Source organism: Nymphalis io, chromosome 26 (assembly GCF_905147045.1).
Source record: "Nymphalis io chromosome 26, ilAglIoxx1.1, whole genome shotgun sequence".
Classification (NCBI taxonomy): Eukaryota; Metazoa; Arthropoda; class Insecta; order Lepidoptera; family Nymphalidae; genus Nymphalis; species Nymphalis io.
In genome coordinates, this window is record NC_065913.1 from 3641701 (window position 1) to 3667362 (window position 25662).

Here is a 25662-nt window from a genome sequence, read left to right on the forward strand (position 1 = left end):
CTAAAACTTAATGATATTTGGCATTGTTTCTTAGCAACTTCTAATTTATTTATCCTAATGATGCATCCACACAAGTGAAAACATTTTATTTATATTATTATACTTGCTGTGGTATGAACTGGCTGAATGATGGTTTTTCTTTGCCATAAATTTAGGACTGACGTAATCTGTAGTTATTACACCGCCGCCATATTGGTTTGCTTGGCGCTCACTCCGTGATTGTTAATTTTTACGAGTAATGACTGTTTTTAAAGAATATATATGATTATATTGTGATTTATAATTAGTAGACTGTAGTGCAGTGACTATTTGTTTGAATTAAAATGGATCCAGCTAAGATGAAAGTGGTGGATCTAAGATCCGAGCTTGGCGCTCTAGGCTTGGATACTAAGGGTAACAAACCGGCTTTAGTGGAAAGGTTAAAGAAGGCTTTAGAAGCTAAAACAGGCAAAAGTAAGTACTATATATTCTTAATATCATAAAATGTTAGAAATTAGATCAGCTATAAATGGTTGTTTGGGTTTGACAATAGCACGTGTAAAGCGCCGCTTCCACCATGTTTTATTTGGCCATGTTTATACGCATGACGTATTGCATGATTTTTTTTAAATAAAAAAAAATAATTTAACGGTTTAATAGATAATTTTACGGTTAATTTGAAACGCGGCATAAATTACTACACGATTTTTTCTGTTAACATGCTCGAAGTATTTTGGTAATAACTATTTAGTTATGTCTTCGTAGAAGTTTCCAGTTTGATAAACACAAACATTTATCGAGTGCCGCATCATCGACATAAATTTAAAGAAACCTTGTATACATCGTAATGTTTCGCTTACTGTAGTTATTTTTTAAAAAAAAATATTTTAAACTTTTTTTTATCCATTTGCAATAACTGGTTAATATTTACTAATTTGCTGCATTTTTGATATTGTTAGTTTAAACTAATCTAAGACCACTTTGTAAATACACATTCTTTTGGTTTCCTGTGTTCAGTGTTCATTATTAGATTATATTTTATAAATAAATTTTAAAATAATATAAATACAATGTATTTATCTTATTTTTAGATAATTTCTATGTAATATTAAAACGCCCCATTTACCTGGACTAGATGGTTTCTGAATCATCAAAAGTCCAAATTAAATGTACTTACTATATATATAGCTAAAAAATATTTTATGTACTTTACTATAAAATATACATAATATAAAGTTTTGCTATTTTATTTTTCATAAATACTTATTTCCTTCTGCTCTGCCTTATCTAGTTTTAATAACTTTTGAAATTATGTTTAATAAGGACATAATGTATGTTTATATAAGTTTTAGTTATGCAAACTAAGAAAGGGTTTAAATAGAAAGATGTTTGTATTAACTATTTTGAATAATGTAATTAATAGGTACGTCTATGAAATCTTTTAACTTTTCAGTTAATTAGATAAATATTCTATCTTGAAATAGTTGTATAAGTTTACACTCGATAAATACTTTATATAAAGTTTCTATGGAGAAATAAAAGTTTGACACAAGTTAGGTGTTCCTTTATTAAATTATTTTATATTGAATTCTTATACATAAATTTACATACATACTTACATAATTTGCACATGTAAAAATTGTTCTATTAATAAATATACCTTAATAATTTACCTTTTGTTTATTTTCAGCATTTACTGACACATCAATTTTAGACACATCATCTGAAGAAGTAGAGGAACCGGCAACGCCGAGACGATCTGCGGCCGCTAGAACGAGCCGTAGGTCATCTTCATCTAGACTGGCTAACCCACCCGCCAAGGTGAAGTGTAATATACTATTCCCATTGTTATATTTGTTTATGGTTAAAATAAATCTTGAGTAAAAAATTAATATTACTTTTTTTTTTTATTTACTAATCCTACTTCTTAATAATCCTAACAGTTACCACGAGAAGAAATTCCTCAAATAATAGAAAAAGAACCTATAGAGGATGAAACAAAAGAGGAAGAACCAAAAGAGGAAGAACCAAAAGAAGAAGAACCAAAAAAGGAGGTACCACAAGTACCGTTAAAAGAGGAGGTACCACCACCAGAACCAGAGCCAGAGCCAGTACGAGAACCGGAGCCTTTACCTGTTCCAGAACCTGTCAAAGAACCTGAAGTACCTGAAAAAATTAAACAAACTGAACCAGAAGTGGAATCAAAGGCAGAATTAACAAAAGACGATATATACTGCATAGATGAGCCGTAAGTGTTTAACTAAAGAACATGTATTATATATGTAGTCGTATATGTAGATGATGCCTAATGACTTAATTTTAAAATCATTATGTATTGACTGTCTCTCATTGGTCATTATTTGTTCTGGAAATTTTCAGTGCTTACTCTCTCGTTGGTGCTGATATCTTTCCAGTAATATCTGAGTGAGGCAACACAGAATCCAATTGTGTTTGCTCACACACTAGTGTTCTATTATATGTCCTGCGCAGTAAACTCACTTGAGAATGGCCATTGAAGCCTAAATTAGAAAATTTACATTATTTAATTATTTAGGAAAGTTTTTGTTAACCAGTATTATCAAAATTTTACAGGACAGAGTTATTATAATAATAATACTTAAAATTTAGAATTTAAAAACTATATTAGGGTTAACCACAATAAAAATTAAAAAGTATAAGGATCCAATTTTCTTGCTAAGAATAATGAGAAAGTTATTAGTTTTACAAGAGCGTAACAGAAAATATATATTTTTCAAAGTTATGAAGATATTTAATTTAATGATGTTTTGGATTTTTTTTTTACATGTGACAATTTATTCTAGGAGTGATTCCCCTGATGAAGTCAAGCAAGATACAGCAGAAGAAGAAGAAGAGAAAGGTAAAGGATGTTTTAAAAATGTATATTTCTTTGCAACATCCATATAAAGAATAGACGTTCCTAAAAAAAGTATTTTAAGTGAATAAAATGACAAAGTTAATTGAAAATTTAAAAAAAAAACAGTAAACATTTATATTTTTGTCTTATTAAACCTCATCTCATAAATTACATTTTGTAGGTCGAAAACTAAGACAGATTATATACTAAGTATTTAAAACAAACATTAAATATCTCTCACTAAAGCCGAGGGGCTGATTACAGACATAAAAAAAAACATTTTTTTTGATGATCATTTATGAAAACATTCTGGATAAGATATTTTTTACATGTTTAAAAGATATAGAATAATAAATAAGTAATCTTATATTTATAGAACCGAATCCTCAAGAAGAATCAAATAATGAGGAAATGGATCAACAAAACGATAAGAATGATGGTGAGAAAATGGACCAAAGCGAAGAAGACCATGATGTAAAAGATAAAAGTGACAGCGGAGAAAGAGAGAGAAGTGTAAGAGATCCTTTTATTATTAATATTATTAAGTTAACACATAATGTAAAAAATATGTTCATAAGTAAGTATGTTGGGCATAAACTCTTTTCTTTTTGAGTTGAAGGTTTAAGCTGTACACATGTGCCTTGGATACATATGGCAGATTTTCATTCGGAATAGGTTTACTCGTGTTTTATTTCAAGAGTAAACTTCAGTGCTTGCCTAGTCTGAACCAATCAGTATTGGATTACGATTTAAGTGATCTAACCACTAGGGCATATAACTAAGATTATTATGCAAGAAACTACATTGGAGTAGGCTATCACACGCCAAATGAGACCGACGCTAGTCTCAGTTGCTACGAACCGATTACATCTTATGTTCAATCGCACAGCTTTCAAATAAAAAACACACGACACTTAAAACATAAAAATACCAAACACGACATTAGCAATTTTAAAATTTTTAAGTCTGGTTTTCAGATGTTCCAATCGAAAAGAAGTTGAGATAAACAAATCTTAGATTATCATATTTCATGTGATCTGCTAATTAGCTCTGTTGTATTATGAATTCCAAAAAGTTATTCATTATTAAAACCGTGACAGACTTTTGAGGAGAAGATTTGGAGCTTATTCCACCGAGCTGCTCCAATGCGGGCTGGTGGAATACACATGTGGCAGAATTTAAGTGAAATTAGACACATACATGAGATGAATTATAATCACAACTTAAGCACACGAAAATTCAGTGGTGCTTGCCCCGGTTTGAACCCACGATCATCGGTTAAGATTCACGCTTTCTTACCACTGGGCCATCTCGGCTGTTAATATATCTTTATTTTATTACACAACACTAATAACACTTTAATTTAATTTAACTACTAATATACACTTTAATTTTACTTCCAAAGTTCGGATAGCTATTTCGTCGACATTCAAAACGTCATTTTTACATTAATACATAATGAATACCATAGACTTATTTAAGATATTCAATGAAGTCATTTTCAAGGTAAATGTTGATTATTACTCTTTTTACTCATCCTGTGATTGTAATAGGCTATAAATCTTTATATGTTATTAACATGCTCATGTCGATTATTTGTTGAATAATAATAACTACAGAGTATCTTGTCGGTTATTCTTGTTAGAATCTACATTCCAAACCGTTGAAATTTGATTTGAATTTCAATTAAAATTCAAAAGTCTACTTGAATAAAGTATATACTGATTTTACATTGCCGCTTCTGCTAGAGTGACTATCATCAGGCATTCTGTCCGTACGCAATGACATACAACATGAATGATGTAAGTTTCTTGTTAGAAGTCTTACTCTATTATTGTTTGCCTGTCTTAGTGATTACTTTAAAATTGATTTGATCTATCCATATTAGATAATGTTAGATTTGGAACAGAGGAGTGGTAAAAATTGTTTGTTTTCTAATGTTTTGTTTTGTAAATTTTATTTTTGCCATAAATATAAAGATACACATCTGTCCGAATGAATTATCAGTTAAGATTACTACTACAAGATGTTTACAGGCACAAGGGACATTACATCTTAGTTCCCCCGGATGGCGGCGCATTGGTGATGTAAGTGATGGTTAACATTTCTTACAATGCCTATGTCTATGGGTGTTGGTGACCACTTACCATCAGGTGGCCCATATGCTCGTCCGCCTTAATACTCTATAAAAAATAATAATTAATGCACAGTTCAAAATAAATTAATTGCTTTGAGATGAAGATGTTATATTTGTTTTGCCTTTTTTTACTGTTTCAGGTAAATATGATATATTTTATTTTTTTCTTTTAATATATATTTTAATATTTTAGTAATGCTTCATCTAGAATGAATGTTGTAACTGTCTTTAGAATGGTATTGTATGTGTCTAGTGCATAAGCATAACATCATAATGCATGTATCTGTCAGTCCTATTAAAAAAAAAGTTCAATTACAAGAGATAAAAGTGGACAATATTTGGATTTACATATTCCATGCTATTTATGCTTATGGTAACACTACAAAACGTAGACTTGTTATAAAATTTAAATAGAAAATAATATATTAATGATGACTAAATGGCTTATGCGAGTTCATCGTAGGTCAGAAAAAATTACACGCCCATTTTGCATACAATACCAATAAGCATGCGTTATATATCCCATTTCAAATATGTGAAATAAATGCTTGAAAGTGTAGTGGCCCTTACACGATAATATGAAGCATTAAGTTTTACGGCGCGACATACAAGATATAACTTACATAGACAGTATCATAAACAAAGGTACCGATCGTAACATCCGGACGTACGCGGTAAAATAATTAAATAGAAATAAAACTATATGATAATTTTATTATATTACAGCGGAGATGGGAAATGACGGAAGAGGAAGAATGGGAGCAGCTCAACGAGAGGCTTATACAGAAAGAGCAGGAGAGACTCGAGAGGGAGAAGCAACAGGCCGAGGAAGATGCAAAGCGCTTAGAAGAAATTAGCAAAGTAAGTCAGGCATGTGGTTCACAAAGGGTCACATTCTCCTATTCTAATTAAAGAAGGAGAAAAAAAACCATAGATGCATATATTCCATGCAATTTGCTAATAGCTCTGCAATATTATCCATTTGTAGTGCACAATAATTGATTAATATATCTTTAATTATAATACAACACTAATACACTAAACTACTTAAATTCACTTTAATTATTATTATTTTTAATTCCAATAACAAAAACAACCTTGTCGACATTCAAAACATTTTTTTTTTCTGTACACAATGAATATAATAGATAAAATAAAATTTCGACCAATCCCATTGTAACAGGCTACAGGTACAATATGATTATATAACCAAACGAAAATTCATAGTACAGTTTATTACATTGGTAAATATCAATTTGTCCCATTACATAGTATTGTAGTGTGATATTATATAACATCCTTTCAATCAATCATAGGCAATGATACTTTTAAATTGATTGACTAATCAAAAGGCTAAATATTATAAAGGTTATTACTATAAATATTATAAAGGTTTAAGTTATTAATATTATAAAGGTTTATATAAAATAGTGTTTGATCTTAAAAACGGATACAGAATCAGTAAAATTATTTTGTGTTTATTTAAATAAGTTTTCGAAAGTATTTAATGGATTATGATAAATATGTAAAAAAAAAAATATTTTTTTTAAACAAGTTTTGAGAAGCCACTATATAATATAAAAGGATCAATCATATAAATATTTAAATTTAGACAATGTTCTAAAAACAGTGACATCAACTATAATAATTTGAAATTAGTATAGCTGTAATAACTTGTTTCAGGATCCAATTAAATTGCAGCGGTTGAAACGGAAACAAGAGAAAAAAGCTCGATGGAGTAACTTCTATAAGACTATAGAAGTCACCAATGAAGTGCTAGCTCCTGTTGAAGTGAATATTGCTTTTAATATATATTTAGTGACGTTTAAAGTAAATACAGATTAAATAGAATAACAAAACAAATTATAGTAATATAACGGAAGTGAGGAAAATTATGTTAAATTAAGTCGGCTGTCAAAAAATATACCTAACAAATATTAACTCATTTATATTTATCCTTATAGTCTATAGTACATTACGGTGGCAGAAGGAGTAAAAAAAAAAACCAATTCCTAGATTTACACATTCCTTGTGTGTTCGCTAAAAGCTTGCTATGTTATGCACTATAAACGGTTTATTAATATATTTTCATTATATATAATGTAATACTTTTCCACTTTAATTATATTCAATTTTAATTTTAATTTAATTATTCAAGATTCGCCCCCAATGGTTTCATGTCAATTTAAGGTCATCGTTGTTTAATTATCTTTATTCTATTATCGTTATACAATAAATATATATATGACTGCCTCGTTGATCTAGTGGCTTGATGTAAGGCCGCAGACCGGAGGTCCTGGGTTCAATTCCCAGGTCGGGCCAATAAAAAAGTTATTGGGTTTTTCTGTCAGAAAATTCTCGGTAGCAGCCCGGAGTCTGGATGCTGGAAGTGTGTACCGTGCCTCGGAAAGCACGTAAAGCCGTTGGTCCTGCGCCTGAACTCTTTCCGGTCGTGTCGGATTGCCGTCCCATCTAATCTCTCTTGAGATTGGCCGCCGTAGCCGAAATCGGTCTGGAGGACATTATTATTATTATTATATATACATATTTAAGTTAATGTTTTTTATTGTTCATAGGAGTCGAGTAAAGATAGAAAGGAGCTGACGGAGCCGAAAGCGGAGCCTGAAATAGATGATGACAAAGTCACACTTTCTTGGTGTAAGTTAAATTTAGTTGTTTTAATACTGGAGGTAGAACTTTGTTCAAGCTCGTCTGAGCCTCGTCGACCACACACTCATTAGATATTCTACCGCAAAACAGCAGTACTTGGTAGTGTTGTGTTCCGGTTTGAGGGGTGAGTGAGCCAGTGTAATTACAGGCACAAGAAACATAACATCTTAATTCCAAAGGTTGGTGGTGCATTGGTGATGTAAGCGATGGTTAACATTTCTTACAATGCCAATGTCTAGAGCGTTGGTGACCACTTACCATCAGCCCATATGCTTGTTCGCCTTCATACTTAATATTTTCAATTGGACAAAAAAAAATATAAATTAACTGACAAATATGTTGGTTTTCTAATACAATACAACGTTAGAAATACATAATAATATAAATAAATTGAATAGCTTAAAACAATCTAAATAAATTTGACGATATTACAGTTATTGAATGTTAATACATAGGCTTAGTATGTTAGAGACGTGATATCGAAAATTTTCAATATATCTGATTTAATAATGGCAATTGTATTTTTGCATTCTCGGTATTCGAAATAATATCAAATAACTATTTACTTCTTCACATAATCATTTTATTTGTTCGCCTAACGAAGAGTTCGAAGGTTTTACCTATACCAAAATAACCGCGAATAACTCATGTATGTTGATAATTGCCGATTAAAAATGTTTCTCGTTTGTGTCGCAGACGACAGTGACCTGAACCAGTACCTGGAGCAGCCGCACCTCAACTCCGTGGTGCCGCTCAGCGACGGCGCCTTCGCCCACGCGTGGGCCGGCGCGCGAGCCTCGCACGGCGCCGCCGAGGGGCGAGTCGTGTACGAGGTACTTTCGGAGCCCACACCACCACACCTTTTTTTTATTGCTGGAAAAACGCGTTACGCGTTTCCCCCACGGGTACAGTGGAGGGGTATGTGGAGTACGCCTCTCCCAACTTCCTCCAACACTGCAGTGGGACGGGACGCTTCGGAACATACTGTTAATATAGTTGCCCTGGGATGACACGGGACAGCACTCGGCCATCCCCAAATAGGAGAAGGAAGGAGATACACATGTCCGCAATCCACAAAACACATAAAACAATATTTTTCAAATATGGAATTAATGGAACATTATTTGAACATAAATTACTTTCTACAAAAATAATTTATCTTCAATTTTAGCTAGAATTATATGATTTAAAAAAAAAAAGTGTTTATGCAAATCAATATGATTTCTATATAGATCACGAGGTTTTTTTTTTAAAAAAAAACACTTTTTGCCTTTAAGATTAGGTTTACACTATTTATTAATTATACATGAATATCGAAAGTTGTCGTAATTTTATATATTTACTCTATAATAATAAAAGATAATTAAAACATACATCAGTACGGTACTGATGTATTGTGTTGGTGTCACGATCGGTATATTATATCGTATGCATTCAATCGACAGGTTCGCGTCGGCGCTGTGGTGACGACGACTGAGACCACAGAAAAAGAATCAATAGTGTCCGGCTTGAGAGTCGGCTGGTCGACGGATGATTCAACTTTGCATCTCGGTATATATACCATACCCAAACAATACACATATATTAATAATAAAACACTATTCCGTAATCCGTAACAGCCTGTGAATGTCCCCCTGCTGGCCTAAAGGCCTCTCTATTTTTTGAGGAGAAGGCGTGTTGGTGGAATACACATGTGGCAGAATTTCAGTGAAATTAGACATATGCAGGTTTCCTCGCGATGTTTTCCTTTACCGTAAAGCACGAAATGGATTATAATCACAAATTAAGCACATGAAAATTCAGTGGTGCTTGCCCGGGTTTGAACCCACGATCATCGGTTAAGATTCACACGTTCTTACCACTAGACCATCTCGGCTTAAACATTATTCGAAGGAGCTTAAAAATAATATGTTCATATGATATTTACCTTCTTGGTCTAAACTCCTACTATAATTTCGTAAAAATAATAAATAAATTATTTTCATTGCTATAAAAGGAAGAATATTTATAAACTCAAAATAAGTTTTTCTTAAGTCACCAGAATCCTGTAAAGTATTATATATGTTATTTATTATATAAATAACGGAACCTGAGCAGGTATATTAATATTTCGTATTTACTCTCGTGCGAGCAACGTTTTGTATGAGATCGCAAGCGGAATTACAATATTCTTTTAAATATAATATATTTGTAATATATTGAAATAGTTGGTAATAGGACTTTATCTGTCTGAGTAGGTACCACCCGCTAAACGCTCCAAACTTGGCTGTTACGATAATTTTTCAATTTTTTCTGTTGAAAAATTATTTATTTATTTATTTGGGAAAATTGATGCTGTATAGCATGATATAGCAAAAACTATTGATAACAAAACAAGTCTCACATAAGTCAACAAAGTTTCCACTTTAACATTGAAACATGGAGTGAACCTAACCAGAACAAGTTATTTAGCAAGTATTAAAGTATATAAAATAAAGTATTAACAAGTAATTTAAAAAGCAGAATAAGAAAAAAAAAACGATAAGAATATTAATGACAAATACAGTTTTTAAGGCTTCTAAGAACTTAAATAAATTAGTTAAAGTTTAAAATATCTACATTATCAATAACTTTACCGACCTGAGAATAGTTTGTTGGGTACACATGTGGCGGATTGGCCTCCGACACGTGCAGGTTTCCTCACGATGTCTTCCTACACGGCCTGGCCGAGATGAATTATAAATAAAAATTAAGCATGAAAATTCAGCGGTGCTCTGGATTTGAACCATCATCGGTTTGGATATAATAATATGAATAAGCTCCAAACCTTCTCCTCAAAAGGGAGAAACCTTCTCCTCAGAAGGGCTAAGGCCTCCTAGCCCAGCAGTGGGACGTTAACAGGCTGTTACTGTACGGTTTAGATTAACGTGTTCTAACCTGTTTTGGTTTTTGGTGTATATAACTTGTAATATACAATTTGATCGAATAGGTGACGGTGAACTAAGTTGGGGGTACGAGAGCACGGGTCGCATCGTTCACAATTGCGAGTTCAAGGAATACGGGAAGCAGTTTACTGAAAAGGACGTACTTGGAGTGTACTTGGTGAGTGATCTACGGCTCTATTTAATGTCCGACCGCTGAGAGAATAGTTTTTCCGACAGCTCCGTCGAATGGAAGGATGTAACATTGATTTCACGAAAAATATATAAAAATATTACTATCGTTTATTTGCCCTACTATATATAAATTGACGACTTTATCGTGGACAAATGAGGTTTATCTAATTTGTACTTTTAAAATTTATAATTTTCGATTGATTTTTATAAAAACATGGAAAAACAAATATGCCATTGACGTCCTGCTCAAAACAAAAGGGATAGCAAATATCCTTGAATGCAATCTCCTTGGTTTTATTATAACGTTTCATTTCTGCTGTCAGAAATATTTCAGTATGTCACAAATACGTAATTGTGTGAAATTTACCTAAAATGTATTGTGATAAGATTTGTTTTCATAGTGTGTTCCATATTTTTGGATACTTTGGATGCTAAAAACCACTGGCGCTTTAATTGTTACCATTTTAATGACGTTTTGATTCGATTCATATTCATATATTGGCAAAATGTATGGTTTAAATAATTCGACTGAAATGAATTTTGGTTGTATGGATATTATTGATAACTTTAGATGTTTCTATGTATTTGATATATTTTCTCATTACTGTTTCCCCTCGCTTAGTTTGAGATTAACTTTGAATAAGTTTCATATGTATGATTGTCAAGTTAGAGCAGCTTGACAACAACTTGCTTCCCTCAAGGAGGATGACCCCAACTTCTTGACTGCCTCGTTGGTCTAGTGGCTTGATGTAAGACCGCAGACCCGGAGGTCCTGGGTTCAATTCCCAGGTCGGGCCAATAAAAAGTTTTTGGGTTCTTCTGTCAAAAAATTCTTAGTAGCAGCCCGGAGTCTGAAAGTTGGAAGTGTGTTCACTCCCGTGCCTCGGAAAGCACGTAAAGCCGATTGCCGTCCCATGGGAGTTAGGCAATAGAGAGTGCACCTGTGTTTGCGCACACACTCGTGCACTATAATATCTCCTGCGTAGTTGGCTAATCCCTCTTGAGATTGGCCGCCGTGTTCGAAATCGGTCTGGAAGACATTTTTTTTTTTTTGATGTCAAATTTACTGTCACTTTAATGATTAATCTTACCTTATCGTGTGTTGAAGTTCTGTAAAAAGGTCGTTCTCAAAAATTCAAATGATGTTATGGAATATTCTTTCGTAAGTGTAATTCTTAGAATTATTTGACATTAATTTTAAATTTTCATTTATTACTGGCAACTTATAACATTAAACCGCAATGAATATTGCTTGGTGTTGTCAGGTACATTGAAATGTTTTCCTCGGTTTTAAGTTAATTTAAATGTCAAATATCAGAGTTTACTTTAAACTCTAAAGAAAAGGACTAATTCCACTAATACAGACTAAGTCAATTATGTGGATTTAATAGTTTGTTAATGAGAATCCGAATATAATGTTTTATCTGATTGAATAACAGTGCTGTGTTTCATTTCATTCACATTATTTATGAAATGGCGATGCCTTTTGTTTTGTTTTAATGTCGGCCTTATTGTTAGTAGGTGTCGTTTGAAGTGCGTAATGTAACAGAATAAAACTATTTTTGTGCTATGTAAACACAGAAAGGTTTTCTAATTTTTATATTTTCATTAATCATCGTGTCTGGTTGACCACAATAACTCAATGTCACATTTTATTATTATATAAATATATGTATATATTTTTACAAGAAACATCCTACAAAATATTATTATTGCTACTTAGTAATTTGGTATCAAGATAATTTTGTAGGTAAATAGATATTTCGTATTTACTCTTGTACATTACTTTAATGTATAGGATCGCAAGCAAAATGACAAATACTATTTTTTTTTAATCTATCTATTATATTTATCATTGTTATCAACATTATTTGTTTAGCATTATCCTATTTAAATATATATATAAATACCTTCCTACTTAATAATATATATATATATATATATATATATATATTATTATAAGTAGGAAGGCGAACGAGCATATGGGCCAACTGATGGTAAGTGGTCACCAACGCTCTAGACATTGGCATTGTAAGAAATGTTAACCATCGCTTACATCACCAATGCATATAAGGTATGCAATGCAATATATATAATTTATTTTTTCGCATATTTCCGTTCGTCTTTATATACCTAGATAATTATGTATTGATGAACTAAAAAGAATGACACCATGAGTGTCAATGTCGATTGGATGAGGTTGCACGTTGAGTGGGATCACTGCCCCCCCCCTCCCCCTTTTAAATATCAAAACGTCGTCAAATCCTTTCGAATTTACAAATTAAATAACGATGTTGTTACAGGACTTAGAATCAACGCCTTGCAAGATATCCTACACATTGAACGGAATTGAACTCGGTACAGCGTTCGAGTTTGATAAGGGAATACTTCAAGGCAAAGCGCTGTTCCCGCACGTACTCACCAAGAATGTTTGCTACAAAGTCAACTTTGGATATGACAGGTAAATGTTTTGACAAATGTATAAGTTATGAGCCGAGATGGCTATGTGGTATGAACGCGTGCATCTTAACCGATGATCGTGGGTTCAAACCCGGGCAAGCACCACTGAATTTTCATGTGCTTAATTTGTGATTATAATTGATCTCGTGCTTTACGGTGAAGGAAAACATCGTGAGGAAACCTGCATGTGTCCAATTTCACTGAAATTCTGATACATGTGTATTCCATCAACCCGCATTGGAGAAGCGTGGTGCTCCAAACCTTCTCCTCAAAAAGGGAGAGGAGGCCTTAGCCCAGCAGTGGGACATTCGTAGGGGTGTTACTTTCTTATGTATAGAGTTTAAATGGAAAGTTTTTGGGTTCTCTTAAATCAGATTAACTCTTTAAAACTGTTACCAATAATTTGACATTTGACTACTAATGGTGTACTACCATAGTAACTGAATTAATATACCGCGGGTATACCAGTGGGCAAAGGGATCTTCTCGTACAAAGCCTAATGCAGCTACTGTATATTTATATATTTTTTAATGATATGTTGACCTTGTTGAAATCCTGTAAAGTATTTAAAATGTTATTTATTGTATAAATAACAAAAACTAAGCAGGTATATTAATATTTCGTATTTACTCTCGTGCGAACAACGTTTTGTATGAGATCGCAAGCGGAATTACAACTGAAAATTAAACGAAACTATTGATAATATACAAATTTTAACTTTAAAGAATATATTTAAGTTAAAGGAAGAAAATAGAATAATTAGCTTGATTATTAATGATTATTGCAAATTATACATATTACAAGATATTATTGAAGATATATTATGTCTCCGTTTACAATATCAACTAATTTATTATTTATTCACTAATAAATACACTTCTTTTTTCCTACAGATATACAATGTTAACAAAAACAAAAATAGTACGGAAACGGTTAGAGATACCGGTTGAACAAGTTCTAGAAGAGAAACGAAAACGGGAGGAAGAAATAAAGAAACAGAAAGAGGAGGCGGCGAGAAAAGAACGCGAAAGGAGAGAAAAGGAGAAAAAAGAAAGAGAAGAGAGACAGAAAAAGAAACGAGAGGTGAGATGAGATATTTGTAATAAAAATTGACATATAAAATTTAGTTAATTTTGTAAAAAACACTTTATACGAGCTACCCGGTCCGGCTCCGCACAGCTATAATAAGGGTCTGCATAAAACATTTACATAGTACTTATGACTCTATTTTACGGGCTATTTTTTCCTGTCATTTTTTACAATCGTAATATTTCAGCTCATTTTTAACAAACAAAATAATGAATGGTTAAGCTGTATAATACTTCATTGCCTTCCTCACTCCTTTTTCCCTGCTGGAAAAACGCATTTACGCGTTTCCCCTAGAATGTGGGGCTGAAGGAGCCGCAATACCTTCTTAAAAACCGTACCGTCTTTTTGACGGGACGTCACGGGATCTCTTGCGCATCCTGCCGTATTAATCACTCCTTTGGTGACAACCGTCCGAAAATCCGTTCTGTAGTTTTGGAGTTTATCTCGTTCAGAGAGACAGATTGAAATTAATAATACGTAGTGATTGCTTATACTTAATTCAATAATTAAGAACATTCATTATTTAGGTCCTAAACTTGTATTGAATGATGTCAAAAAAATATACAATATTCTTTTTATCTTAAAGGAAAGAGAAAGACTAGAGAAAGAGCGGAAAGAGAAATCAGCTCAAGATAAGAGAGACAAAGAAAATAGTATGGAGGTTGATGAAGATAAGGAAGAAAAAGATAAACAAGAAAAAGAGAAAGACAAAGAAGAGGAATTGGATAATGATGTACAAGAAGTACCAAAAGAAGAAGAGACTACTGAAGAGCCTAAGGTGAGATCTTTTAAAAAAACTTTTTTTTTTTTCTACGATAAATATAACTGTATTTAATTGTAGCCACTTTAAATGTATACCACCAAAACGTAAGCAAGCATATAATAGCTGTAATAAACTGTTAGTCAAAAACCCCAAATTTTCCCTAAGCATACTTGAAGCTTAAGAGTGAAGACATTTTTTTTTATATATAGAATAGGAAGGCGGACGAGCATTTGGGCCAACCTGATGGTAAGTTGTCACCAACGCCCATAGACATTGGCATTGTAAGGAATGTTAACCATCGCTTACATCACCAATGCGCCACCAACCTTGGGAACTAATTGTGATGTTCCTTGTGCCTGTAATTACACTGGCTCACTCGCCCTTCAAACCGGAACATAACAATACCAAGTACTGCTGTTTTGCGGTAGAATATCTGATGAGTAGATGGTACATACCCAGACGAGCTTGCACAAAGCCCTACCACCAGTTAGACATAAACAAACTTGCGCGATAAAATGGCGTTTCAAATTTCGGCAAAGTTGTTATCAGAAGTTTTAAAGAAATATTAAAGTGAATAAAAGTGTAAGTAAATTATAATAGAACTAATTTTTTTTTATTTTATTTATTTAAAAGGAAAATGGTGAAAATCCCGACACGAAGACAGATTCTCAAGAAGTAAAAGAAGAACCGATGGAGACCGAAGAGAAACCGTCCATCGATAAGGACAGCGGTGAAGTTAAAGAGGAACCATGTAAGTATATAATAGTTTGTGATACACGTCACACCAGGAACAAACATATACTAAGCGCTCCTGTTACTCGATTGCATAGTTATAAGTAATTTGTAGGGCAATGTATACGTTTTTACAATGGTATCGCAGAAAGGGCGAATGAAAATTTAAATAATTGACAATGAACTTTTGTGTACAAAATTATCATCCAATTAGTGAGTTTATGAATGATAGCTTAAATAGGATAGGATATTGTGGAATGAAACAATCGCCCGCTGGTTATATAAAAAAAATTTGGTCTTTTAATTTGATAATTTATTTTAGGTTTAAAATAGTGCCTTTCGAAGAAAATATTTAAATTAATATTTTTAAATTTTTTTTTTTACAGCGGAGGAAGTTAAAGAAATAACAGAGGAGCAAGTCCTCACTGGACACGTATTAGACAAGAGAATAAAATTTGTTATCAGGTGAGCCCCTGTGATCGAATAATTAAATGTTGGGATTATCCGGAGATTTCAACGTGTACTCTATTAATTAGATGATTGGATAGAAAATAGGATGCTAAGTTGCTTGGATACGGGGAATCTTTATGATATACAATTCTGAGTAATATGAAATGAAATGTCTATAAAATTATATTGTTCACATAATAATAACGTTCTCCGGATAGATATCGACTACGGCGGGTAACCTTACTACTATAATAACACCAGCGAACTGCGCAGAAAATTTTTAAACACTGGTGCACTCTCTACTCCCTTACTCTCATAATCCGACGGGACGGCGATCCGACCCGACCTCGGACGAGAAAGAGCTCGGACGCAGGACCGACGGCTCCTCGTGCTCGCCGAGGCGCGGGAGTGGTAACGCAACGTAGCAGCGGAGTCACAATACCAGCGGCGGAGGAGCGCGCTGCGACTCCGATGCGATGAGTCGTGATAATAGCGGGTGGAGGAGCGCACCTGAGCGAGCGAGTGGTTGCAGGCACTGCGTGGAGGAGGAGCTGGACGGCGCGGAGGCGTGCCTGTCGCCCGGGTACGCGCTGCTGGCGGCCGCCGCGCGCGCGCCCGGCCCGCGCCGCCCGCCGCGCCTCGCCGACTGCGAGGTGAGCGCCGCCCCGCCCCCGCGCCGCCCCCGCGCCGCCCCCGCGCCGCCCCCCGCGCCGCGAGTAACCCGCACTCGCTGTGTCGCAGGTCATCCTGATGGTCGGCCTGCCCGGCTCCGGCAAGACCTTCTGGGCCAAGAAGCACTGCGCCGAGCACCCCGAGCGCCGGTACAACATCCTCTCCACCGGGGCGCTGTTCGAGCGGATGAAGGTGAGCGCGCCCCCGCACACGCGTCCTGCGTGTACGCCTCGGATACCGTACACGAACATTCTACATTATGTACTGATTTGGAGATTCAAAACTTACAATTCCGTTTCTGTCGATTTGAATGGAGCTTTAAATTATTTCGACATCATTATATTTCTTTCAAAGACTTAGTAAAAATGATGACGATGATGAACTCGTTAATTATAATTAACTGATGTATTTATTCTAAAAATGATGGACTCGGCAACTGTACAGCTTCTTAAAATCTTAAATTATTTCTTTTATTTTTAGTTACCGTAAGTATATTTTCGTTACGTTTGCGAGTTATGATTGCAGCGAATGTTATGAATGCGTCTTTTTTTTTTTAGTGTATTCCATCGAAATATTTTAAAGAAAATTTCCTATTAAAACTATCGGTATTGAGCTGTATAACTTTTGAATTCCAATAAGTACCCAGCCACACACAGTCATACATACATACATATACACGCAAAGAAAACACAAAATAATATATTTTTCTTTCAGCTATGAGGTTTGAGAACAAAAAAATATATCGAAAAGTAAAGTGTCTCAGCTCCCATCTATACAATGAATACTAATGTTAGTCTGTATTTTCAACAGGGTGAATATGAGCAACATTTGTTATCAAAGAGTTATTAAAAAAAAAAAATATCCGACCCTCGTGGTCCGTGTAATAAAAAGATACCAGTGGCTCGACGCAAGAAGAGGACGTAGATTCAAATCCTTACATCACGGATTGTCCCTGGTATCGATACGTCTGCATTATTATTAATATTAGGATAAGTTTAGAGTAAGTTAAGCTCGAAATTAGGGCACCTGTGACTGTATGCTGTGTAAATCTTAGGTGGACTGTAAGCCCTTCCGCTCCAGCTACGAGGGCAAGTGGGACGCCATGGTCTCTAAGTGCGCCAAGTGCGTCATTAAAATGTTGGAAATCGCCAAGGGAAGGCGCAGGAATTTTATACTCGATCAGGTGAGATGAAACTACTTACTTATTTATTTTTCGCTGTTTTTCTCCCCGGGCAGCGCACTTCACTCAGGACCAATCGAGATCGCTAACGATATTCGCAACTAATTTTGAACCGTAAATCATCATTTACGACGAATCACGAGGCAACGTTTGGACTCCGGAAGTTTGGCGAAGAGTGCCCGTACGTCCGCGCCACGGGGACGCACCTCGCGCCGACGTAACCGTGTCTCCATATTTTATTATTTTGTGTACACCAATCTAGGTGTCCCCGGCTCGTCCGTTCCACCGCACGTAAGTAACCCGGCCGAACCGGCCCGCGATCGCGCCACAGGCGACCGAGGCTTCGCCAAACGTAACCGCGTACGGATCTCTATTGAGCTTGTCGGAGGTGTCGGCTGCCCGGCGCGTCAGTGTATAACCGCCCGTTTTGTGCGCACGCGCACGCGCAGACCAACGTGTACCCGTCGGCGCAGCGACGCAAGCTCAGGGAGTTCGAGGGCTACCGCCGAGTGGCCGTCGTGCTGGTCGTCGACGAGAAAACGCAGCGCACCCGCGCCGCCACGCGCGAGGCCGCCGACGGCAAGGAGGTGCCCGACCCCGCCGCGCTGGACATGAAAGGTTCGCGCCCGCCTCCGCGACGGCCACCCCCCCCCGCGCGCTCTCACCCGCCGCTCTGTCCGCAGCCAACTTCAGCCTGCCCGAGCGCGGCGCGTGGCTGGACGACGTGCTGTACGCCGAGCTGGGCGAGGCCGAGGCGCGCGAGGTGGTGGAGGGCTACCACCGCGAGGCGGCCGCCGCCGGCGCCGTGCGCGACAAGGACAAGCGCTCGCGGTCCGCCTCGCGCGACGCGCCGCCCGCCAAGCGCGCGCGCTCGCCCGACCGCGAGCGCCGCGAGCGCCGCCGCGACCACACGCGCGACCGCGGTCAGTACCCGCTCACATTGCCCCGTCTGCCTACCTGCTTGAAATAAAAAAAAATAGCATGTAAACATCCCGTTGCTGCTCTAAGACCTCCCCCACCTTTTGAGGAGAAAATTTAGAAGCTTATGCCACCACGCTGCTCGAATGCAGTTTGGTGGATCCTCATTTGTGAGATTTCCATCCGATACGATGAGTTTCCTCAGGACGTTTTCCTTCACTGCCGAGCATGACGTAAATTAAAAAACATATTAAGGACATGTAAATTTAGTGGTACTCGCCCGAGCTTCAACCGCCCGTAATCATCGGTTAAGATTTCTCGTTTTCTAGTCTTTGGGCCATCTTGTCTTGCTTATGAGTTTAATTAATGTTGATTTCATTACTTTGTCCTATAGAAGACAGATGGGGCGGTGGCGGCAGTCGATGGGGTCCAGCCAGCAACCAGGGAGGAGGCCACGGGGGTTCCGGTGGACGTGGAGGTCGCCGCGGTGGTCGCGACCGAGGAGGTGGCATGGGGCAAGGTCCTACGCGCTTCGACAGGGGGTGGGCGCCGCCCCCGCCACGGTGAGCCACACTAATAATTCAAAAGTGTTCCCTTGCCGAAGGCCTCCTCTTCATAATCAAATTGATGTTGTCATTTGCAGCAGCTTAATAAATACAACACGGTAAAATAGTAGTAGATGTTCTTAGGCAATAAAATCCCATGTTGTGGAATGAAAGAAACATCCAACAATCATTTAAATATTCCAATCATCAAGGTAAAAATGATAAAGGAATTAGTTAATAATGAAGATACATGTTCTGCAAGACAACAAACATTGAAAATGATTTAAAGGGATCCCTATAGATAAACAAAATGAATATTTACCTAACATTAGGAAAGTTGGAGACTGAATTTCTTCAGAAATAACAATAAAATAACTAATTACAATTCTTTCAGAAACGAATTTGGTCGTGACAGAGACAGTTTCCGTGGAGGCCGTGGTGGTCCGGGTGGACCTCGCCAGGACCGTGGTCCCGGAGGCCCTGGAGGTCCCGGGGGCCCAGGAGGTCCAGCAGGCCCCGGTGGTCCCGGTCTAGGTGGACCTGGAGCGAGAGGCCCACCAGGAGGCGAGCGGTTTCAACGTGACAATAGAAATCAAAATAGAGGCCCACCTCATCAGAATGACAAAAGACAAGGACCTCCCCAAGGTCATTATTTATAATATATATACTTTGATTTGGTGTTCAGGCTTTCGTAATTATCAAAGCCATGAAAGGATATTTCATATAACGATAGTGCTTCAAAAACGGTGCATTGTATTTTGACGCGACCATTTTTATGGTCAATATATAGTTTGTTTTAGCAGTATTAAATTTTTGCATACCAATAACATGTACTCCGCAGGATCTCGTCGAACACCAGTTTCCACGGACACTAGAGTTTTAAGTACTTAATAGATAGGTATTTTATATCTTGTAGCTCTGATCCTGATTTCAATGCTGGGTCGGGATTATAAAAGTCATTGCGTTTTCTAGTAAAACATTAAGTAGCCTAACAGGGTAAGGAACTTGGCAATATTATACTCTCATGTCTTATGAGAGTTCATAAAGCGTTGTTCGATCGGGTCGGATTTTGAAAGAGAGGTAAGATAGCAGTGCATCTCTGTTTGCGCACACACTTGAATACAATAATATATATTCTACACAGTTAATTAGTCCTTTATATTTATCACAGTGGCCTAAATACATTGTATATTGTAATATTTAATGTGCAATCAATAAAGTAATATATGAAAATAAATTGTCATCATCAGGCGGCAACCAAGGAGGTTCCGGTTCATGGCAGCGCGGCTCGCAACAGCAGCCCCGCGGGCCGCGACCCACGCAACAAGTTAGCAGACAGGTACTGATATACCGCACAAGTACACGACATAGCTAAAATGATATATTCGTAAGGTAACAAAGAAAACTTGAAATATATAAATGTATAAAATGTATAATACATTGTTTCTGATCATTATAATTGTTAAAAATTTGATATCCGCTTTAATTACTGTAATCTCAAATCAAATATTATTAATCTTGGTAGTTTATAGGCTACAAAATTATATTATGTATTTATAGTACTGATATAATTAAGATTGTCTTGTTGGTCTAATGGCTATGTCCTAAGTTCTAGCCCCGGTTTGGATCAATAAAATTGTTGTTAGGTTTTTCTGTCGAGATATTCCTAGACTGCGGTAGATGCAAATGTGCGGTAAATCCTTGGACGACATTTAAAAGTATTGGTCCTGTGCTTGAACAGGAAGGGTTCCTGCCCCTCGGAGCGTCACGGCAGCATGCGAAAGCGATCCCGTGGCGCTCCTCGTCAAGACGGAAAGGGTACCGCTAGTTTTTTAGTGGGTATTCTGATGTTGAGGGCCCTCTCGGCGCCTAGGACACCAGCGAGCGCCACATACCCACCCCTCCACTTTCCGTGGGGGAAACGCGTAACGCGTTCTTCCAGCAAAAAAAAGAGAGAGTTCCTGCTGGTGTCGTGATTAGACAGTGTATTTGTGTACTATAGTACGTCCTGTGCAGATAGCTAGTCTCCTATAAGAATGCTTGCCGTGGCAAAAATTGGGTACAAGGACATTGAGATTACTTGACATATATAAGGCGCATTTAAAATCATGTTTTGCCAAATGTCAAAACTGAAGCTGACATATAAATTAATATATAGCTTATTATAGATGTTAACTTACATTTATTTGTATTTATATTTTTAGGATAATCAAAATCAACCTCAGAATCAAAACCAGAACCAGAATCAACAGCAAGGCTGGAACCAATGGGCTGGTGGCTGGGGAGGCTGGGGCAACTGGAACAATCAGAATCAAGGTATATTTGTGTGTTGATGCATATCATTGTTGTTGCATTGTATATCATTATTATTGTGCTAGTCCTGAAAAATTTAATTCTGTTTTTTGAAGTACTGTGGAAGTAAAAGGCATATTGATCCGTGACCATTATGTGAGTAACAGCCTACAAATATCCCACTACTGGGCTACGGCCTCCTTTGCCTTTTTAAGGAAAAGCCTTATGTCAAACCTTTATGTCGAAAAGGCATGAAAAGAATAATCTTTAATTTAAAGAATCGAACTCAACTTATTATTATTTTTGTTCTTCATTCTAAAGTAAATAAATTTAAAAGCAAAAGTTATAGCAACTATATCTGTTTGGGTTTAATTATTGAGTTCTAAAACAATAAATAGATTTTTCCATCCTCTATCTTTAAACTACATTAACAGTTTCCCAAGGAACATAAAGTTACCAAGTTATAAATAATTTACAGAGCTGTAAAAAATTTCAACCACAGTAAAAAAAAAAAAATAACAACTTGTAAGTGTTCCAATGCAGGACAAAAACCTCTTTTTAAGCAAGTGTCCACTGTTCTCTAGAGGTTTTCCTACACCGCTAAGCACAAGATGAATTATAAATATAATATATCAAGCACATAAAAATTCGCTGGATGGAAAACCCATGAACATCGATCAAACTGAATGCAGTATCCCCTGGACCATCTCCTCTGCTATTATATCATTATTATTCAAAGTAAATCACATGTAATTGTTCATAGCAGGCTGGGGCAATTGGAATAACTGGAACAACTGGGGCAACCAGCAACAGGGTGCTCAGGGCGCTGGTGGCAAGCAGCCACAGCAGCAGCAGCAACAGCAGCAAGGACAGCAGGGGCAGCAGGGACAGTGGGGTGGCTACTCGGCGCAGCAGTGGTACCAGTGGCAGCAGTGGCAGCAGCAACAACAGCAAGGCTGGCAAGGGGTTAGTGCCTATACTAATATTAACTGGTTTAGTGGAAATTACTCATATCTTTAAAAAAACTTTTGCATAATAAATTGTTCTTTTACACATTTGTTAACAGTGTGATAATGAAATGAAAAAAAAAAAACTAAAATAGTTATCTACGCGGTCACTAGGTTAGTGACTGACTTCAGTCCGTCCATCTTATATTGCGCCTACTATAGAAAATATTAGTTAATCGCATGTAAAAATGTTTGTTTACGTTGTTACAGTATCAGCAGCAGCAAGGTAATCCGCAGAGCAACACCAACGCCGCGGACGCGGCGCAAGCCTGGGCACAATTCTATCAGGTCATTACACTTTATACCATCTTTGCGTTTTGCAGTTACTACTTCTTTCGCCTTTGAAGGTCGAGTTCGCGAGCAAATTGTCCTTTCGACATGTAATAAGCTGCACGTTATTTTACAAAAGAAATATCTAGGCCGTTAATTCAAATAGTTAGCTTCATTTTGTTTGGGATTGTCCCCCGTGTAATAAATAAGAGTGCGTCTACAACAAAAGTCCAAGGGATAGGTATAGCGGTCGTATCAAACCAAACTACGACAGCACCAAATGGCTTACTGATCTTAAAAGCACCACAAATGAGAAATGTTGAGTTTGAATTGAAAGTTTGAATTGAAGAATTGAATTGAAAGTATTGTCAATATTATATATATATATATATATATATATATATATATATATATATATATATTCTGAGTATGTGTTTTGTTACAGAATTACGGCGGTGCGAATACTGGCAATACAAACGCAACAAACACGGCTATCGAAAAGAAGTGACTCGATTCAAAAGAACGGGCACACCGGTTACAGCGGACTTTACTGCGTATTCAATTGTGAAGTTCACGACGTCTGTATTACGTGAAATAGTTATGAAAGTGACTGAATTTAAAATACCCACTGTTTTTGTTGTTACAAATTATAATTTGGAATTATTTTAATTAGTTTAATATAGTGAATATTTACCCGGAGGAGGAGTACCGTTCGGTTGACGAACGTTCACTTATTGACTCGTAGGCTAAGGCGACGATATTATTCTAAATAGAATATTGTTTATAAAATAAAATGTAATAGATAATATAATATATAACGGCGACACTTGCAAAGAAATTATTTCGGTGTATATTTGTTAATACCGTGTGCCCTCGTCTCTGTAACCTCGGGTCAGGAATGTATCGTTAAGTAGCTTAGTTAGTTTGAACACGTCGTGAAAATGATAAAATCAAATTGATGAAGTATTTTTATATTGAATCTTGCACTCGCCACGATTGTACGTTTCATTGTTGAACTACAATTATAAACAAAGTTTGGTATGAAAATACAATACACTGTAAATATCACATTCTGTATCTTTTAAATATATGGAACTGTTATACAAGTTTTGTAAACTAGGTAACCTGAAGCATTTTGATCCCTAGTTAGTCGTAGTAAGGTTTAATTGTTTGCGACTGTGTTACAGCAGTAACCGCGCGAGTGAATGAAGCGAACGCTTCGAGTATGTGTGTACAAACTTTTAGTTTACTTTGGATTAGGTTGAATGTCTTAAAATGATTTAATTTTCATAAATAAATAGTAATAAGTATATAGTTATTTTATTTGAACCTAGACTAGTCTGAACGTTTTACTGCATTAACTGATCTGCTCTGGCTGTAATTCAAAGTTCTAGACATAAATCAATTGCGACAAATATCTAATTATCTACAATCATCATTATCATATAATATAAAAGTAACTTATATACATTATCCTGACATGCTTGCGTCTTTTGAGTCCCGTAATATTCACGCCATTTTAGTATCGGAATCATGGCTCAATCCCTGTTTGCCGTCAACATCGTATTCTTTGCCAGGGTTCCATCTCATTCGTAATGATCGTAACAACAGGACTGGTGGTGGTGTGGCGATCTATCTTAGATCCTACATTCCTTTTAAAATTGTAAGTTCGTCGTGTCAGCCACCTCCTGATGATTCTGCTGAACACTTACCGGTTGAAGTTTCTCTAAACCAGACAAAAATTTTGCTTGGCGTGTTTTATTGACCCTCTCTACTAACGAATTTCTTTTTCTCTTTTGAAGATCTTGTAGAAACGTTTGTCCCAAATTATAGTTACACCATATTAATGGGCGACTTCAATACATGTCTACTGAAGGATGACAATAGGGCTAATAGGCTTGTATTTATATGTGAAGCGTGTAATATGCATATTCTACCCCTTACGGCGACCCACAGATTTCCAAATTCCACCCCTTCTCTTCTTGACCTTATACTTGTGTCTTCTCCTGATCTCGTTTCCAAGCACGGTCAGTGTCCTGCCGATGCTTTTTCCTACCATGATTTAATTTTTCTTTCGTATAAATTGCGCCCTCCCAAAGTTAAACCTAAAATACTTGTGCGGCATAATTTTGCTGGAATGGATGGCGAACGACTTTGTGCTGATGCCCGCAATATTGATTGGTCAGCAGTGGAATCGGCGTCTTGTATTGAACATAAGGATGATGTTTTTTGTTCGTTGCTCACTCAGCTTTATGACGTTCATGCTCCGATTCACCCAGTCAAGTTGGAACACCTTCCTGCTCCGTGGCTAACTAAAGACATCAAAAATAGTACACACAGGAAAAACGTTGCTAAAACAAAATATAAATTAAATAACTCTGAAGAAAATCGAAGGAAGTATCATTGAGCTAGGAATCGCTGCAATACATTTTGTAGGGATGCACAACGACGCTATATTCATACATCAGTCGAGAACGGCGACTCTCACAGTTTGGAAATTTCTTGAGACTGTTGGAGTTGGTAAATCA

General features: G+C 36.5%; 1 protein-coding gene across 3 annotated transcripts; it reads left to right on the top strand.

Annotated features, from left to right (window-relative positions):
* The first annotated feature begins 192 nt into the window (after positions 1 to 192).
* Positions 193 to 24444, top strand: LOC126778427 (heterogeneous nuclear ribonucleoprotein U-like protein 2). Of its 3 annotated transcripts, none has more exons than XM_050501939.1 (28): positions 193 to 453; positions 1670 to 1800; positions 1923 to 2227; positions 2802 to 2857; positions 3231 to 3367; positions 5718 to 5852; positions 6675 to 6782; positions 7568 to 7649; positions 8358 to 8494; positions 9107 to 9212; positions 10630 to 10742; positions 13060 to 13217; positions 14110 to 14299; positions 14892 to 15083; positions 15702 to 15819; positions 16187 to 16265; positions 16783 to 16903; positions 16992 to 17114; positions 17977 to 18105; positions 18552 to 18720; positions 18786 to 19025; positions 19415 to 19583; positions 19960 to 20210; positions 20816 to 20904; positions 21770 to 21881; positions 22621 to 22823; positions 23075 to 23152; positions 23580 to 24444. In XM_050501939.1, exons 1-28 carry the CDS (start codon positions 324 to 326, stop codon positions 23640 to 23642), a joined length of 3924 nt encoding a protein of 1307 aa, XP_050357896.1. In that variant the 5' UTR covers positions 193 to 323; the 3' UTR covers positions 23643 to 24444. The 3 variants fall into 3 exon arrangements, with proteins under 3 accessions (XP_050357896.1, XP_050357897.1, XP_050357898.1); XM_050501940.1 differs by having other exon boundaries at positions 22624 to 22823; XM_050501941.1 differs by lacking the exon at positions 6675 to 6782.
* The last annotated feature ends 1218 nt before the right edge of the window (positions 24445 to 25662 follow it).

Excerpts from the sequence above, each read along its gene's own strand:
- LOC126778427 (XM_050501939.1), top strand. The coding sequence starts at position 324 with ATGGATCCAGCTAAGATGAAAGTGGTGGATCTAAGATCCGAGCTTGGC. Across the intron at positions 454-1,669 it reads AGAAGCTAAAACAGGCAAAA|CATTTACTGACACATCAATT; the intron begins GTAAGTACTATA and ends GTTTATTTTCAG. Across the intron at positions 1,801-1,922 it reads TGGCTAACCCACCCGCCAAG|TTACCACGAGAAGAAATTCC; the intron begins GTGAAGTGTAAT and ends TAATCCTAACAG.